Source organism: Mobula birostris, chromosome 20 (assembly GCF_030028105.1).
Source record: "Mobula birostris isolate sMobBir1 chromosome 20, sMobBir1.hap1, whole genome shotgun sequence".
In the NCBI taxonomy this organism is placed as follows: Eukaryota; Metazoa; Chordata; class Chondrichthyes; order Myliobatiformes; family Myliobatidae; genus Mobula; species Mobula birostris.
This window is the reverse complement of record NC_092389.1, coordinates 2,420,063-2,437,945: the sequence shown is the minus strand read 5'-3', so window position 1 is coordinate 2,437,945 and position 17,883 is coordinate 2,420,063. Positions and strand designations below refer to the sequence as shown.

The following is a 17,883-nucleotide window of genomic DNA, read 5'->3' as shown; positions in this document are numbered from 1 at the left end:
CTTAAAAGCAATAAATTCTTAATTATTTTTAAGCTTCTCAATTTTTTAAAATAATTTTTTAACATTTGTTACTGGTTTGAGACAGGCTCACATACTTGTGCTCTGTACAAGGTACATTGACAATGTAATTGAAATGCATATTAATGTCACACATCTTTAGATCTGATTAAACTAATTACTTCATATTCTTTGGCTGCATCAGGTATAATGCAACTTCTTTGTCCAAGAATCACACTTCATTTCCTAATCAAGACTAATAATGGATTCATTTTTAATTATTCCTCCCTCAAAGCACACACTACCCCCTGACATAAAGAACTCCAACCCTTCATCTAACTAAATTTACAATATATTGGGCAGCCAAGGCATTTTAGTAGGTCCGCCTAACTTCATACAAAGGCCAGCCGGTGCTGCCATCTTCTTTTGCCCAAGAGGACATGTCAATCAGGGAGGAGGGCGTGGTGTCAGCTGATTCCTCAGATGAGAGGTGGATGGTCTTGGTGGCTAGTTCGGAGGATACAGTCATGAATGGGGCACACCCATAGGCTGAGGTGACTGGGTAACCAGAGCTGAAGTGCATCTCCTCCATCGGGTGAAGAGGGAGCTGGGAGCTCTGGCTCGGCTCACCGCTGTTCCGAGCAACATTCTTGTACTGAGATGAAGAGGCAGACTCTGTGTCGGGCATGGAGTGGTTGCCATGGTGCTGTGATTGACAGTTAGCGGCTGTTGCCTGCATCTGCTGGAGCGTGTCGCAAATTGCGGAGCCATGGTTAACATTTTCTTGCACACTGTCCCAGGAATCTCTCTGAAGAACAAAGCAAGAGCACACTATGAACTTTTGAATTTCAGTGCCTCGAGTAATAAAGGCAAACATGTCTTAAGCCTTCTTAACCACCCTATCAACCTGTGTAGCCACTTTCAGGGAGCTATGAACTTGGACCGCAAAATCCCTCTGCTTTTGGCAAATGTGAATATATACTCCCACATCTCTTTGTTCTTGTTCCCTTTTTAGAACTGTATCCTCTGCCCTGTCTTGCCTCTACATTCCAAAGATGTATGGGTTAGGGTTAGGAAGTTGTAAGCATGTTAGTTGATGCCGGGAGCGTGGCGACACTTGCGCTGCCCCCAGCACATTCTCGGACTGTTGGTCATTGACACAAATGAATTTCTCTGTATGTTTTGATGTTTCAATGTGCATGTGAAAAATAAAGCAAAATTCTAAAAATTAATCTTCAACCTATCAACTGATCTTTGGAATATGGGAGGAAATCAAAACATCCAAGGGCAACCCACACAATCACAGGGAAATGTGAAAGTTCTGCACAGGCAGCACAAGAGGACAGGACTGAACCTGAATCACTGGAGCCCGGGGGCAATGACCAGACTTCATGAGGGGATTGCAGGTGCAGAAGGTATGAGCATGATTCTATCAGGGGATTTGTCCTGGACCAGCACATAAGTGCCATCACAAGAAAGGCTTGACAGTGCCTCTACTTTCTGAGAAGTTTGCATAGATCAGCATGTCATCTAAAGCTGACAAACTTCTATGAGTCCTGCTGAAGGGTCTCGGCCTGAAACTTCGACTGTACTTTCTTCCATAGATACTGCCTAGCCTTCTGAGTTCCTCCAGCATTTTGTGTGCATTACTTAAACTCCTATAGATGCACAGTGGAGAGTATCCTAACTGGCTGCATCATGGCCTGGTATGGAAACACCAATGCCCAAGATCAGAAAGGTGTACAGGAAATGGTGGACACAGCCCAGTCCATCACAGGCAAAGCCCTCCCCATCACTGAGCACGTCTACAAGGAGCACCACCACAAGAAAGCAGCACCCATCATCAAGGCTCCCAGCACCCAGGCCGTACTCTCTTCTTACCACTACCATCAGGCACGGGGTACAGGAGCCCCAGGTCACACACTACCAGTGTGGATAACTTCATTCACGTCAACACTGAACAGACTCCATAACCTATGAACTCACTTTCAAAAACTCTATAACTCATCTTCTCAGTATTACAAACGTTTGTAGTTACTTATTTATTTATGTCTTCTTCTGTTTGTTTATCATCCTTTATTTATGCATAGTTTTCTGTAAATTCTATTGTATTTCTTTATTTTCCTGTGAATGGCTGCAAGAGAATGAATCCCAAGTTGAAAGTAATTTTTATTATCAAAGTACATATATGTCACCATATACAACCCGGAGATCGATTTTCCCGTGGGCATTCACAGTAAACACAAGAGAATCAAAAAGGCTGCACACAAGATGAACAAACAACCAGTGTGCAAAAAGCAACAAACTGCAAATACAAGAAGAAAGAAAACAAGATAATGATAATAAGTAAATATTCAATAAATATCGAGAACATGGAGACCTTGAAAGTGAGTCCATAGGTAGTATATGGTGACACATAACAGTACTGTGCACATTTATATAGCTAGAGTGCCTAATATTCTTACACAGCACTGTAGTAATTTAACGTATGCTGCCGCAAAAAAAAAACAAATTTCATGACATATGGGAGTGATGATAAGAGTGAGTCTGATAAGGGTCTCTATTGTGGACTGAGAATGGGAAGGGGACAGGGAGAGGTGAAACATGGTTGTGAAAAGGGGAAGAGAGAGGGGAGGGAGCGGGAAGCACTAGAGGGACATGCTATGATGATCAATAAACCAATTGATTGGAATCAAATGACCTTGGCTGGTGTTTAAGGGCTGGGTGTGGTGCAGGGATGAGTGTGTCTGGAGCCCTGTCACCCCGGCCCCCGGCACTCCTTCTCTGCCAGCTGTCCCACACCCCTTCCACGGTGCTCCATTCCCAACATCCTTTGCTCCCCTCCCGCCAGGTTTACAAACTCACTCCCTGCTCCATGTTGAGAAATACAGTACTGTGCGAAAGCTCAGAACCATGGAATACCAAAATAAAACTGTATTCAGGAACTTACCACTTAGCACTTACATTGGAATTGCCATTGGCTTGCTTTTGCTCTGAAAACACTAAAACTCTATTATGTTAAAATGATGGTATTACTGAAAGTAACTTATATATAGCCTTACCTCATCTCCTTCTACCTTAGGCCACGAACTTATCAATCACCCCTGATGAGTTATTAACTTCAAACTTTCTGCATAATCAATCAAAGAGCTGAACTGCATGTGCATGTAAAGAGAGCTGTATAACTCATCTCCTTCTACCATAGGCCACGAACTTATCAATCACCTATCTGTGGACTCTTTCTGGAGCTCCAAGATCCATATGCTCCACGACTGCTGGACTAAGTGTGTAAATGTAGGAGGGGACTATGTTGAAAAATAAATGTGCTATGTTTTCTAAAATTGACTCCTTCTACCTTAGGCCACAATCATATCAATCACCTCTGGTATATGAGCCCAAGTACATTTGCACTGTAGTATAGACACTTTTATAATAAATTTACTTTGACTTTGACATTGCTGCATTTTCTGTAGGGACAGTGCATCATCCACAAGATATTAAAGCAAGATGATCACTCCACTCCAATGGGGCATTCAGGAGAAACATTTTACCCTGCATTTACCCAGTATTTTGTGGTAAATTGGAAGGACACACTTAAGTAGAAACATAATATCTATGAGCAACAAGCAGATATAAGGTTTGATGGGGAAACTCGGACCCATTACAGACAGGTTGGTGTTTTTGAGCTATAATTTAATGCAACTGTAATACTTTACTGTCTTCAACTGTTAATTGCAAAGGCTCAATTATTCCCTTGATGTGGTTTCTGGCTTTGGCAACGAGCGAGCTCCCGTAATTAGCCACCTGATGACTTAAGGCAGGACATGCAGGATATTCTTGACAATTAATGACATATTACAGGTGAATATTTGAATATCTCTACTACTGCACTACATTCAACAGGTGTGTGGCTCTCTGCAAGTAGCATGGACATTCAGATACAAAGTTAAGTTTTTAAATTATATTTACCAATATCATCAGAGATGATTCATCTGCCAAATATTTTAATGTTTTAAGTATCTAAAATATATTGAAGGATGTGTTGTATATCTAAAAACACTTCATGATTTTGCCTGGGGTCATTAACATTTCTTCAGCACTTCAACCACTGTCGTCATTTTGCAGAATGTTCCTTACTCATAGTCATCTACGCATTAGACCAGTAACTTCTCCGTGGATTGTCACCTTGTTGTGGTGGAGAAGCTTGTGTGGTCCTGCGATCCCGAGAGCGATGCCGTCTGGAGCTGTGCTCCTGGTTGGGTCACCCATGGCGGTAAGGTCGAGGGTGAGGTCCCTGACAAAGAACAATCCAACCAAGACCTCAATGGTGGAACAGGCGGATGAAGTTACTTCGAACTCAACGGCTGTGAAGGCGGATGAAGGCAGCAACAAATCCATCAGCTCCAATCGTCGTGGTTTCCATGCCACTGGAATCAGCTGGTTGATTTGTGAAGTATCGTGTGCTTCTTGGAGTGAAACATCAAGTACACGTTAAACAAATACACGCACAGGTGTCTTCACTCTGTGGGCCACTTCTTCAGAACGAAGACCATCATCCTCGACCTCGAGGGATAGCCACGATGAGACCAGTAATCATACTACAGATTTACAGTCCCTGCATGCTCGTAAAATTATTTTGATTGTTTTGGGTTGTTCTGTGTGGCTTGTACCTTCTCTTTCAGCTTTGCAGAAGCTTATCACCCTCATATTTCTGAGCATTTTATACATCATTCACTTCCCTCGGGAATAAGCCTATTCAACTAGATTACTAATGGCATTGTGTTCCTGACTGGAGTTCAGTGACAGGTTGCAAGAAATTGCTCCAATGACTCTTCTTCAGTTTAGAAGGCAGAGATATCATCATGGAATGCTGAAGGAGCTCAGCAGGTCAGGCAGTATTTTCGAGGGGAATAAACAGTTGACATTTTGGGCTGAGACCCTTCATCAGGACTGGAAAGGAAGTGGAACAGAAAAGATCAAAGTTCAAAGTAAATTTATTATCAAAGTATGTGCAGTGCTTTGAAAAAGTATTCAGCCCCCACAACTATTTTTATATTTTACTCTCATTTTCTAAATTTAAAATATATTGAAATAGGATTTTTGAGCTAATCTACAAAACATTGTGCATCATGTCAAGTCAAACGAAAAATTCCAAAATCTGTCAACAATTCACTAAAAATTAAAAACCAAAATTGAGACTGAAAAAAATATTCATCCGCTTCGTAATTACTATGCTAACTTTTCTCGGGTACAATACTGTATATTACCTTACCAGCTCACCCAATTTGTTGATGTAGGAAATTGGAGGATCACCTGTTTTCAATGAATTCATAAGAATAAGTACCCCTTCTCTCTGTAAAGTCCAACAGTATGGTAGGTTTTCAACAGACCAAACCAAAATGAAGACAAAGGAGCATTCGAGAAAAGTCAGGGAAATGATAATTGAGAAGCACAAATCTGGGGAAGTGTACAAGACCATCTCAAAGGCACTGAACATACCTTGGAGCTCAGTGCAATCCATTGCAGAAAAGTGGAAAAAATATGAAACCACAGCCACACTGCCTAGGTCAGGCCACCCCTCTAAACTGTGACACCGGGGAAGAATGGCACTTGTACGAGAGGCTACTCAGAGTGAGTGGCCTTCTCCCTGGAACTTATAAAGCCCTGGCTTAATAAAAAGCTTATCCTTGCCCGTAAAGACTTTGCAAATGTCACTTAGAAGATACTGTAAAGATGTGGAAGAAGGTCTTGTGGTCGGATGAGACTAAAGTGGAACTTTAGGCCTCAGCACTAAGTGGTACATGTGGCATAAATCTAATACTGCACATCAGCCAGGTAACACCATCCCCACTGTAAAGCATCATGCTATGGGGATGCTTTTCAGCAGCAAGGACTGGAAATCTGGTCAGGATTGATGGGAAGGTGAATGCTGCTAAATACAGAGAGATTCTGGATAGAAACCTGTTAGCCTCTGCTAGAAGGCTAAAACTGGGGAGGAAATTAGTCTTTCAGCAGGACAAAAACCCAAAGCACACTGCCAGAGGAACCATGCAGTGGCTTCAAATGAAGAAAACTGATGTCCTTCAGTGGCCTGTTCTGAGTTCTGTCCTTAGCCAAATCAAACATTTCTGGCAAGACCTCAAGACTGCTGACTACCGCCACTCCCCAACTAACATGGCACAGCTTGAGCAATTTTGCTCCATCATGTTGTGCAAAGCAAATAGAGATTTATCTAAAAAGATAATACTGGAATAGCTGCAAGAGGTGGTTCAACAAGCTACTGAGCAAAAGGGGATGATCACTGTTGAACTGCTGACATTTCAGTTCTCGAATTTTTAGTGTTCTATGCTTCACAATTTTCCATGTTGTTTGGGCTTGACTGTGAGGGAGAAAAGGAGAGTGTGATTCACAAATAAAAATTCTCAGTTAAATTGATTAAAATGCCTGGTTGTAATACTCATTTATATGAGCAAAGTGTTGTACATTTTCAAGGCACTGTATAATATATACAACTTGGAGATTTACCTTCCGGCAGCAAGAAAACAAAGAAACACAATAGAATCCACAAAAACTAATGAACATCCAGTGTGCTAAATGAGCCAGTTCATCACTGAGGTAGGTGAAGGGGGACCCCAGTGGCTGCAGAGTCTAGTTCACCAAATCCTTCAAGTGACTGCAAAAAATCCAGATCATTCAGATGGCTCAAAAGCACACCTCCCAAAGGAAGATTACCGGCTGTGGATTGCAGAGATGGTAGTTGAGAAAAGGTATATTCAGTAGAATAGCTTTGTAAACTGCCCTCGAAATGTCTTGGGAACATGTTGGGAACTGAAGCAAGAGTAAGGATATGCAGGAGGGAAAGAAGTACAAGCTGGTAGGTGAGGGGTAAGCCTAGGTGAGGGGGAAGGTGAGTGATTCTGACATATCTGTCCATGGCTACCTCATATTCTATCTGGGTAGCCTTCAACCTGATGACATGAAAATCAAATTCTCTCCCAATCCCTTCTTTCTTTTGCCATTCCCCATTCTGGTTCCTCTCTCATCCCTTCTGTTCTCCTCACCAGCCTATCACTTACCTCTGGTGCCCCTCCTCCTTTTCTTCCTTCCATGATCCACTGTCCTCTCCCATCAGATTCCTTCTTCTTCAGCTCTTTACCTCTTCCACTTACCTCCTCCCAGCTTCTCACTTCATCACCGCTCCCCCACCAATCCACCTTCCCCCTCACCTGGTCTCACCTACCATTGCTAGCTTGTACTCCTTCTCCTCATCCTCATCTTCTTATTCTGACCTCTGACCCTGGCTTTCTTCCAGCAAGCCAGATACAGCCATCAGACCTGAAGGTTTCTCAGTTTACAGAACGGACCTAACTGTTGAGCCGGAAGAGGCAAAAGGTATGTGTTTCATGATAAACTCTCCATGATGCTCCAATGTGGCAGTTTTGTTGAACTTGTGTTCCTCTAACCTTGAACACGTAAAAGTCAAATGCCGTCCATTCTACTTACCTAGGGAGTTCTCCTCCGTAATTCTGACTGCAGTTTGCATACCACCAGCAGCTGATTATAATCAAGTGTTTGAGATACTGCATGATGCCATCTCCAAACAAGAAACAGTCCATCCTGATGCATTTCAAATCAAAGTCAGAGACTTGAACCAGACCTGTTTGAAGAAATCCCTGCCCAATTACCATCGGCAGAAAATCTGTAGCACCAGAGGTCCCAACACGATTGACCACTGTTATACAAAGATGAGGAATGCTATCGTTCCTTGTCCAGACCGCATTTTGGTAAATCAGATCGCTTGGCTATCCTCCTATCTGCACAGGCAGAGGCTAAAGAGCAAAGTTCCAGAGACTGGGAGAACAAAGAGGTGGTTGCGGGAGGCAGGAGAGCGGCTACGGGATTGTTTTAAGTCGCTAGACTGAGCCATATTCAAGGACTCATCTGTAGATCTGAATGAATACACCACGGCTGTCACAGACTTTATCAAAACAGTTGTAGACGAGTGTGTCCCCATAAAATCATTCAGTCTTCCCCAATCAGAAGCCCTGGATGAACCATGAGATCCACAATCTGCTGAGGGCCAGATCAAAGGCATTCAGGTCTGGTGACCAAGTAAATTACAAAAGGTATGATCTCCAGAAAGCCATCTCATGGTCGAAGTGGCAATTCCAGACTAAACTTGGATCAATGAAGGAAGCTCAATAGTTGTGGCAGGGCTTGAATGCTATCACCTCTTAACAAAGTGAAATCAAGTGACAGAGGCAACAGCTGGGCTTTGCTACCACATGAACTCAGTGCCTTCTATGCTTGCTTTGACCATCAAAACATGGATGTACCATCACGAAACTCCCACAGCTCCCAATGACCCTGTGATCTCAAACTCTGAGGCCGATGTGTGAGCAGCCTTCAAGAGGGTGGACTCACAAAGAGCGTCTGGTCTAGACAGGGTACCTGGCCAAGTGGTAAAAACCTGTACTGATCAACTGCCTGGCGTGTTCACTGAGATCTTTAACCTCTCGCTTTGATAGTCTGAGGTATCCATCTACCTGAAGCAGGCTTCATTCATACCAGTGCCTAGAAGAGTGTGGTAACCACCCTCAGTGACTTATTTGTTATTATTTCTTTCTTTTGATATTTGCACAGTTTGTTGTCTTTAGCACACTGTTTGAATGTTCAAGCTGGTGCAGTCTTTCATTGATTATTATGGTTATTATTCTATGGATTTATTGAGTATGCCCACAAAAAAGTGAATCTCAGGGTAGTATACAGTGTGGTGATATTCAGTATATGTACCTTGATAATAAATTTACTTTAGAACATAGAACATAGAAACATAGAAAACCTACAGCACAATACAGGCCCTTCGGCCCACAAAGCTGTGCTGAATATGTCCCTACCTTAGAACTACCTAGGCTTTACCCATAGCCCTCTATTTTTCTAAGCTCCATGTAGCCATCCAGGAGTCGCTTAAAAGACCCTATCGTTTCCGCCTCCACCACTGTTGCCGGCAGCCCATTCCACGCACTCACCACTCTCTGCATAAAAAACTTACCCCTGACATCTCCTTTGTACCTAATTTTGAACTTTTAACTTTTCTTTTGCAGTCTTGATGAACGGCCTCGGCCTGAAATGTCGACTATTTACTCCCCTCCATAGATGCTGCCTGGCCTACTGAGTTCCTCCTACATTTTGTGTACTTTGCTCAAGATTTCCAGCATCTGCAGAATATCTCGTGTGTGCGTTCATGGAGTATCAGATTTCTCTGGCAATGCCAGGTGGCTTATTCAAACTACCCAGTGACCAGCTATTCACCTTGCATTAAAATCACCAACCTTGTTAATTACTTACCTTGAGTTATAAGCTTAATAGAAAATCAACTATATAATTAAGTGCATAACTAAGTAAATGTATTAGACCTATCGATTTAAATTAAGCTACTTCCCCTCCACTATCAGATCACTGAACAGTCCATGAATCCACGAAACTACCTCCACATCTTGTGTTCTTTTTGCACTATTTATTTATTTTTATATATTTTATTTTATAGTCGTTTTTATGTATTGCAATAAGGGAGAAGAATTGTCTCAGTTCAAACACAACTTCAAAAGCTTTTGGTCAACCTAACTGCTCAATACTACAGGTTAGTCACAAACAAGAAGCAAAATGGAGATTTACATACCAGTAGAAAATGGGGCGACTCATTGGGAAAAGGAGGAATGAGAGGTGCAAGAGGCTGAGGTGCAAAGATGGAACTTGTTGCACTTGGAAAGGTCGGTGTGCGGTAATCTCCAAATGTTTCTGTGATATATGGATCAAGCAGATGTTGATACCCAGTGACGGCTGGAGGCTCGCATCCAAAGGACTTGCTGCTCAGTGAAGATGAGTACACATCCGCTGAGTAATGTTTGGATGAAGGGCAATGAGGCAGGTCAGAATCGGAGAGGTAAGGTCTTCTTACACCGTAGTAGCTGGGTATAACATGAGAACCTATTCCAACAGAATCAAGACATGTTATTACTCATTCCAGCTGGTCAATAAAACTCAACATTATTAGCAATCATAAAAAGCTCTAAATATAGAATATAGAACATTGCAGCACAGTACAGGCCCTTCAGCCCACGATGTTGTGCTGACCTTTTAACCAACTCCAAGATCAATCAAGCCCTTCCCTCCCACACAGCACTCCATTTTTCTATCATCCATGTACCTATCCATGTCTCTTAAATGCCCCTAATATATCTGACTCTATCACCACCCCTGGCACCACTCTCTGTAAAGAACTTACCTCTGACATTCCGCCAATACCTACTTTCAATCACCCTCATATTAGACACTTCCACCCTGGGAAAAAATCTCTGGCTATCCATTCTATCTATGCCTCATATCATCTTGATGATTTTAACTGGCAATTGAAAACACTAGCTAGAGGATCCCTTATTTAATTGAACTGAAGGACGCATTGCTTTTTTTTATCCTGTTTAGTTGTAGGTATTGTGAGAATTAGAGACACTGTTTTGGGTGGTTTGAATTTGTCAGAATAAAACATGCAGCTGGAAGCACATACAAGGGTAGAAATTGGCCTGGGGTTGTTTTTGAGCTTATAATCAATGAAGGGGTAGATGCTGGCCTGACACTCTAGGGAATTGGTGCTGGGACAACTGGGTCAACAGGACGGGGCAAATGTAACTTGTTCCTTCACATTGCGCATCAACATGTACTTCACCAGACCACTGCTAAACTACAATTAGGAATGCCAACCATTCCATGCCTAGACTACATTTGGGACATCTGATCACTTCCAGTAAGATGGTGGTGCGTGTGAACACAGCGGCCTCTGGGGCGCCAACCAAAGGTACTTTTTTCTTTGTAAAATCCATTTCTTATGATCCAAAGGCAATTCTACTCCAAGAATATCGGGTACTGCAGGCCACTCCATCAGTGAGCTGCTCATTGATCACAGTAGCCGGACTGGTGTCGGCGGTGGAGCCGGCCGAGGTATCGACAGGGCAAGCCAGGATGTTGGAGAAGGAGACGGTTGGGATGTTAGAGGAGCAGGTTTGGGTACATGAAGAGCTGGCATGACAGCAGACCGTGATGCTGCCCACTACTCGGAAGCTTCGAAGTTGGTGCAGTTCAACCATGGGAGATTGTCTCGGACATTTCACTTGCGATCGCAAGACTCTGATAATTAAAATTGATTTGATTTGATCTGATGTTGATTTGATTTGACTTGGCTGTCCTTCTCCTGTCTGCATAGAGGCAGAGGTTAAAGAGCAAAGCTCCAGAGATTAGGACAACAAAGCGGTGGTTGCAGGAGGCAGAGGAGTGGCTACGGGATTGCTTCAAGTCAGTGGTCTAGGCCGTGTTCAAAGACTCATCTGTGGATCTGAATGAATTCACCACGGTTGTCACGGACTTCGTAAAAACAGTTGTAGACGAGTGTATCACCACAAACTCATTCAGAGTCTTCACCAACCAGAAGCCCTGGATAAACCATGAGATCCGCAATCTGCTGAGGGCCAGATCCGAGGCATTCAAGACTGGTGAGCATGGAAGTTACAACGGGTCCAGGTACGATCTCCAGAACGCCATCTCACAGATGAAGTGGCAATTCTGGACTAACTTTGAATCTCTGAAGGAGCTTGACAGTTGTGGCAGGGCTTGAATGCTATCGCCTGTTACAAAGCTAAATCAAATGATATGGGAGACAGCAGGGCTTTGCTTCCAGGTGAGCTCAATGCCTTCTATGCTTGTGTTGACTGTCAAAACTTGGAGGAATCATCACAAACTCCCACAGCCCCTGATGATCCTGTGATTACAGTCTCTGAGGCCAATGTGAGAGCAGACTTCAGGAGGATGAACCCACGGAAAGCATTCAGTCCAGATGGGGTACCTGGCCAAGCACTAAAGACCTGTGCTGTTCACTGATATCCTTAACCTCTTGCTTTGGCAGTCTGAGGTGCTCACATGCTTCAAGCAGGCTTCAAATATACCGGTGCATAAGAAGAATGTGGTGAGCTGCCTCAATGTCTATCATCCAGGAGCACTTACATCCACAGTGATGAAGTGTTTTCTGAGGTTGGTGATGAAACATATCAACTCCTGCCTGAGAAGCAACCTGCTTCAATTTGCCTACCAGCACAATAGGTCCACAGCAGATGCCATTTAATTGGCTCTTACTTCAACCCTGAAACATCTGGACAGCAAAGATACATTCATCAGGATGCTCTTTATAGACTACAGCTCAGCATTCAATACCATCATCTCCTCAAAACTAATCAATAAGCTCCAAGACCTTGGTCTCAATACCTCCTCGTGTAATTGATTTCCTCATTTGCAGACCCCAGTCAGTTCAGATTGCCAACAACATCTCCTCCACAATCTCCATCAGCACAGATGCACCACAAGCTGTGTGCTTAGTCCCCTGATCTACTCGGTTTACACTTATGACTGTGAGGCTAAACACAGCTCCAATGCCATGTTTAAGTTTGCTGACAACACCACTGTTGTAGGCCGAATCAAAGGTGGTGATGAATCAGCATATCGGAGGGAGATTGAAAATCTGACTGAGTGGTGCCACAATAACAACCTCTCACTCAATGTCAGCAAGACCAAGGAGCTGATTATTGACTTCAGGAGAAGGAAACTGGAGGTCCATGAGTCAGTCCTCATTGTGGGATCAGAGGTGGAGAGGGTCAGCAACTTTAAATTCCTCGGTGTTATCATTTTGGAGGATCTGTCCTGAGCCCAGCAACAAAGTGTAATTACGAAGAAAGGACAGCAGAACCTCTACTTCCTGAGGAGTTTGCGAAGATTCAGCATGACATTGAAAACTTTGACAAACTTCTATAGATGTGTGGAGAAGAGTATATTGACTGGTTGCATCACAGCCTGGTATGGAAACAACTACCCTTTTGAACGGAAAATCCTACAAGGAGTAGTGGATACGGCCCAGTCCATCATGAGTAAATCCCCCCCCACCATCAAGCACATCTACACAAAACGTTGTCACAGGAAAGCATCATCCATCATCAGGGACCCCCACCACCAGGATATGCTCACTTCTCACTGCTGCCATCAGGAAGGAGGTACAGGAGCCTCAGGACCCATACCACTTGGTTCAGGAACAGTTACTACCCCTCAACCATCAGGCTCTTGTACCAGAGGGGTTAACCTCACTCAACTTCACTTGCCCCATCACTGAACAGTTCCCTCAACCTATGGACTCACTTTTAAGGACTCTTTATCTCATGTTCTCCATATTTATTGCTTAATTATCTATTATTTTTATTACTACTATCATTTTCTTTTGTATTTTCATTTGCACATCGGTTGTTTGTCCACCCTGTTGTGCATATGGTGACATATATGTACTTTGATAATAAATAAACTTTGAATTTTGATGATTATAAATGGTAGCCATTTAGCTGAACATCCAATACGCCTTTGGTATGTGGAAGTGAACCAGTGCACCCAGAGGAAACCCATGTGGTCATAGAGTTATAGTGCACTACATCACAGAAACGGGACCTTTCAGCCAAATCAGTCCAAGCCAAACTCTTGTTGTGCCTGATCCCATGGACCCACACCTGGATCATAGCCCTCCATATCCTTTCATCCATGCACCTGTCCAAATTTCTCTTAAATATTGAAATTCAACCACATCCACCACTTGTGCTGGAAGCTCATTCCACTCTCTCAACACCCTCTGAGTGAAGAAGTGTCCTGTGATGTTCTTCTTAAACATTTCCCCTTTCATGCTTAACCCATGACCTCTGGTTGTAGTCTCTCCCAACCTCAGTGGAAAAAGCATGACCCTACATTTACTCTATCTACACCCCTCATAATTTTGTATACCTCTATCAGATCTCTCCTCAATTGCCTACGCTCCAGAAAATAAAGTTCTAATCTATTCAACCTTTCCTTTTAACTCAGGTCCTCAAATTCCAGCAACATCCTTGTAAATTTTCTTTGTACTCTTTCAATCTTATTGTTATTGTTCCTGTAGGTAGATGAACAGAACTACACACATAGGGAGAATATGCAAACTTCACACAGAAGGGCAGGAAGTCAGGATGGAAGCCAAGGCCCTGGTGCTCTCATCCAGCTGCATTATGTCGAGCAACACTGTGCCTCTTCATTTAAGGTCTGATATCATTGCCTCTTAATGAAATTCTCCAGCAAAGATCACTCTCCTCCTGTGAGAATTCTGTTCTGGGATTGCATTCTTCCCATTTAACATCTAAAGAGGAAGCATCTACTGTCTGGATCATCTCTCCCATGTGGAACGTGGCTTTTCAAAGTAGGTGAGCAGTTTCAGCCCAGAGTGTTTGGGTATAGATCAGAAAAAATCATGTTGGTATTACTGAAGTATGAACACACCATGCTTGGTTATGTCTCATATTATGTTATAAAACATCTAATGAAATTAATGTTTTGGCCCCCTTATCTAAGAAAAGACATGCTGGCACTGGGGAGGGCCACAATGAGGTTTACAAGAATGACCCTGACAATCAAAGTGTTAATGTATAAGGAGTGTTTGATGGCTTTGGGCCTGTGCTCACTGGAGTTTAGAAGAATGAAGGGGGATCTCATTGAAACCTATCAAATATTGAAAGGCCTCGATAGAGTGGATGTGGAGAGGATGTTTCCTATAGTGGGGGAGTCTAGAATCAGAGGTTGCAGCCTCAGAAACGAGGGACATCCATCTAGAACAGAAATGAGGAGGAATTTCTTTAGCCAGAGGGTGGTGAATCTGCAGAATTTATTGCCACAGACACCTGTGGAGGCCAAGTCATTGGATACATTTAAAGCGAAGGATGACAGGTTCTTGATCAGTAAGGACATCAAAGGTTACGAGGAGAAGGCAGGAGAATGGGGTTGAGAGGGATAATAAATCAGCCATGACAGATTGGTGGAATAGACTCAATGGGCTGAATGGCCTAATTCTCCTGTGTCTTGTGGTCTTATGAAGGGTCACAAAAATAGTCCTTTCTATATATGTCCTTTCTCATATTACAACAGCAACCATTAAGTTATTATTAGTTTATTATAACATTGAACATTGGTATGGGCACCACGGTAACGTGGAGGTTAGCACAACACTATCACAGCTCACGGCATCAGAGTTCGGAGCTCAATTCCAGTGCTGTCTGCAAGGAGTTTGTACGTTCTCCGTGTGGAATGCATAGATTTCCTCCCACAGCCCAAGGACGTACTGGTTGGTAGGTTCATTGGTCATTGCAAATTGTCTTCCGATTAGGCGAGGGTTAAATCGAGGAACTGCTGGGCAGTACAGCTTCAAGGGCCAGAAGGGCTTGTTCCATGCTGTAGCTCAATAAATATATAAATATATTGTTAGATATCCTGATGGTATAAATATACCTATATTTCTTTTGAAGTGATTTGCATATGAGGTCATTATAAATTAATTATTTTATTGTCAGTTTTTCTCTGCAGCTTTTCCACTTTGAGGAAATGAACTTGCACAAATCATTTATCTGTATTGATCTCATGCAGTAGGCAAATCATTTTACTGTTATAACACAATGTACTTTAAATGGAACTACACTGTCCATGTGTGCACAGGTGCAATGAAAAACTCACTTGCAGCAGCATCACAGGGACAGACCATCAAATACACAACATTCACAAGAGAAAGATAAATTAAACATAAGTTATACACAGTTGGAAAGAAAGAGTCCATTTAAGCGCACAGAGGTCAATGTTTTCATTGTGTTACTAAGCTGTAGTGATAATGGCTTTGCCAGTTGATTCAATAACTGAATGATTGAAGGGAAATAGTTGTTCCTGAATCTGGTGGTCTGAAAATGCAGGTTCTGTACCTCCTGCCCAAGAAGATGGCATGGCCATCTTGATGTTGGGGATAAGACCATAAGACATAGGACCAGAATTAGGCCATTCAGCTCTGCCATTCCATCATGGCTGATCCCGGATCCCACTCAATCCCACACACCTACCTTTTCACTATATCCTTTGATGCCCTGACCAATCAGGAAACTATCAAATTCCGCCTTAAATATACCAATGGACTTGGCCTCCACCGGAGTCTGTGGCAGAGCACTCCACATATTCAATTTTTACTCTCTAGCTAAAAAAAAAATCCTCCTTACCTCAGTTCTAAAAGGTCACCCCTCAATTTTGAGGCTGTGCCCTCTAGTTCTGGATACCCCACCAGAGGAAACATCCTTGCCACATTCACCTTGTCTAGTCCTTTCAACATTCGGTAGGCTTCAATGAGACCCCCACACATTCTTGTAAATTCCAGTGAGTACAGGCCCAAAGCTGCCAAATGCTCCTCGTATGTTAACCCTTTCATTCCCAAAATCTTCCTCGTGAACCTCCTCTGGACTCTCTCCAATGACAATACATCCTTTCTGAGATAAGGGGCCCAAAACTGTTGACAATACTCCAAGTACAACCTGACTAGTGTCTTATAAAGCCTCAGCATTATCTCCTTCTTTTTATATTCTATTCTCCTTGAAATAAATACTAACATTGCATTTGCCTTCTTTACCACAGACTCAACCTGTAAACTAACATTCTGGGAGTCTTGCATGAGGAATCCTAAATCCCTCTGCACCTCTGATGTTTGAACCTTCTCCCCATTTAGATAATAGTCTGCACTATTGTTCCTTTTACCAAAATGCATTATCAGACATTTCCCAACACTGTATTCCATCTACCACTTTTTTTGCCCATTCTTCCAATTTATCTAAGTCCTGTTGCAATGGCATTGCTTCCTCAGCACTATCTACCCCTCCACCTATCTTCGTATCATCCGCAAACTTTGCCACAAAGCCATTAACTCCATTAACCAAATCTTTGACAAACAATGTGAAAAGCATCAATCCCAATACTGACCCCTGAGGAACACCACTAGTCACTGGCAGCCAACCAGAAAAGGCTCCCTTTTCATCCCACTTACCGTCTTCCTAACTGTCAGCCATTCCTCTATCCATCTATTTCCTGTAACACCATAGGATTTTATTCTGTTAAGCAGCCTTATGTGTGGCACCTTATCAAATGCTTTCTGAAAATCCAAGTAAATGACATCCACTGCCTCTCCTTTGTCCACCCTGCTTGTAACTTCCTCAAACTCTAACAGATTTGTCAGGCAAGATCTTCCTTTACAGAAACCATGTTGACTTTGACTTATTTTATCATTAGCCTTCAAGTACCCCGAAACCTCATCCTTCATTATAGACTCAAACACTTTCCCAACCACTGAGATTAGGCTAACTGGCCTATAATTTCTTTTCTTTTGTCTTCTTCCCTTCTTAAAGAGTGGAATGACACTTCCAGTCTTCCAGTCCTCCGGGACCATACCAGAATCAAGTGATTCTTGAAAGATGATGGATCTTTGATGATGCCTGCCTTCTTAAGGCAGGACCACATCCAGATACTACCAATGGTGCGGATGGATGTGCCCATGACACATTGAGCTCAGTCCACTAGTCTCCGCAGCTTCTCATGTTCCTGTGCATTCAAGTTGCCGTAGAAGACCTTAATGCAACCAGTCAGTGCACTTTCAACAATACAAGAGTGGAAGTTTATTGGTGTATTTGATGATAAGAAAAAGTTGCTTCACTTCCTGATGTTGAGATCTGAGGTTGACCTGTTGAAGCTGTGTTGCACTCTTAGTAAATGTCAGTAATGCATGAATCACCTCCACTAGTGTAGGTTTATTTATTGCATATGACCAACATTGTCTTAACAATGAGGCCCTCTGTTAGTCAGGGTCGAACATGGATGTTGTATCCCAGCTGTCAACGTGATACGCAAGACTGGAGAGCAAGCTGTTGACAATGTAGCAGGCTCCCCCTCTCCACGCATCTGCGAGCCCGAAGGAATGATAGGGACCGA

General features: G+C 42.9%; 1 protein-coding gene across 1 annotated transcript in view; it reads right to left on the bottom strand.

The window, feature by feature from the left end:
- Positions 1–370: 370 nt before the first annotated feature.
- LOC140185507 (POU domain class 2-associating factor 2) overlaps positions 371–17,883 on the bottom strand; it is a 46,468-nt gene continuing 28,955 nt past the window's right edge. The window contains exons 4-5 of the mRNA XM_072238837.1: positions 9,677–9,984; positions 371–805 (exon numbers count right to left, since the gene is read on the bottom strand). Of these exons, the coding sequence (XP_072094938.1) occupies positions 371–805; positions 9,677–9,984 (743 nt within the window). The remainder of the gene's footprint in view (positions 806–9,676; positions 9,985–17,883) is intronic.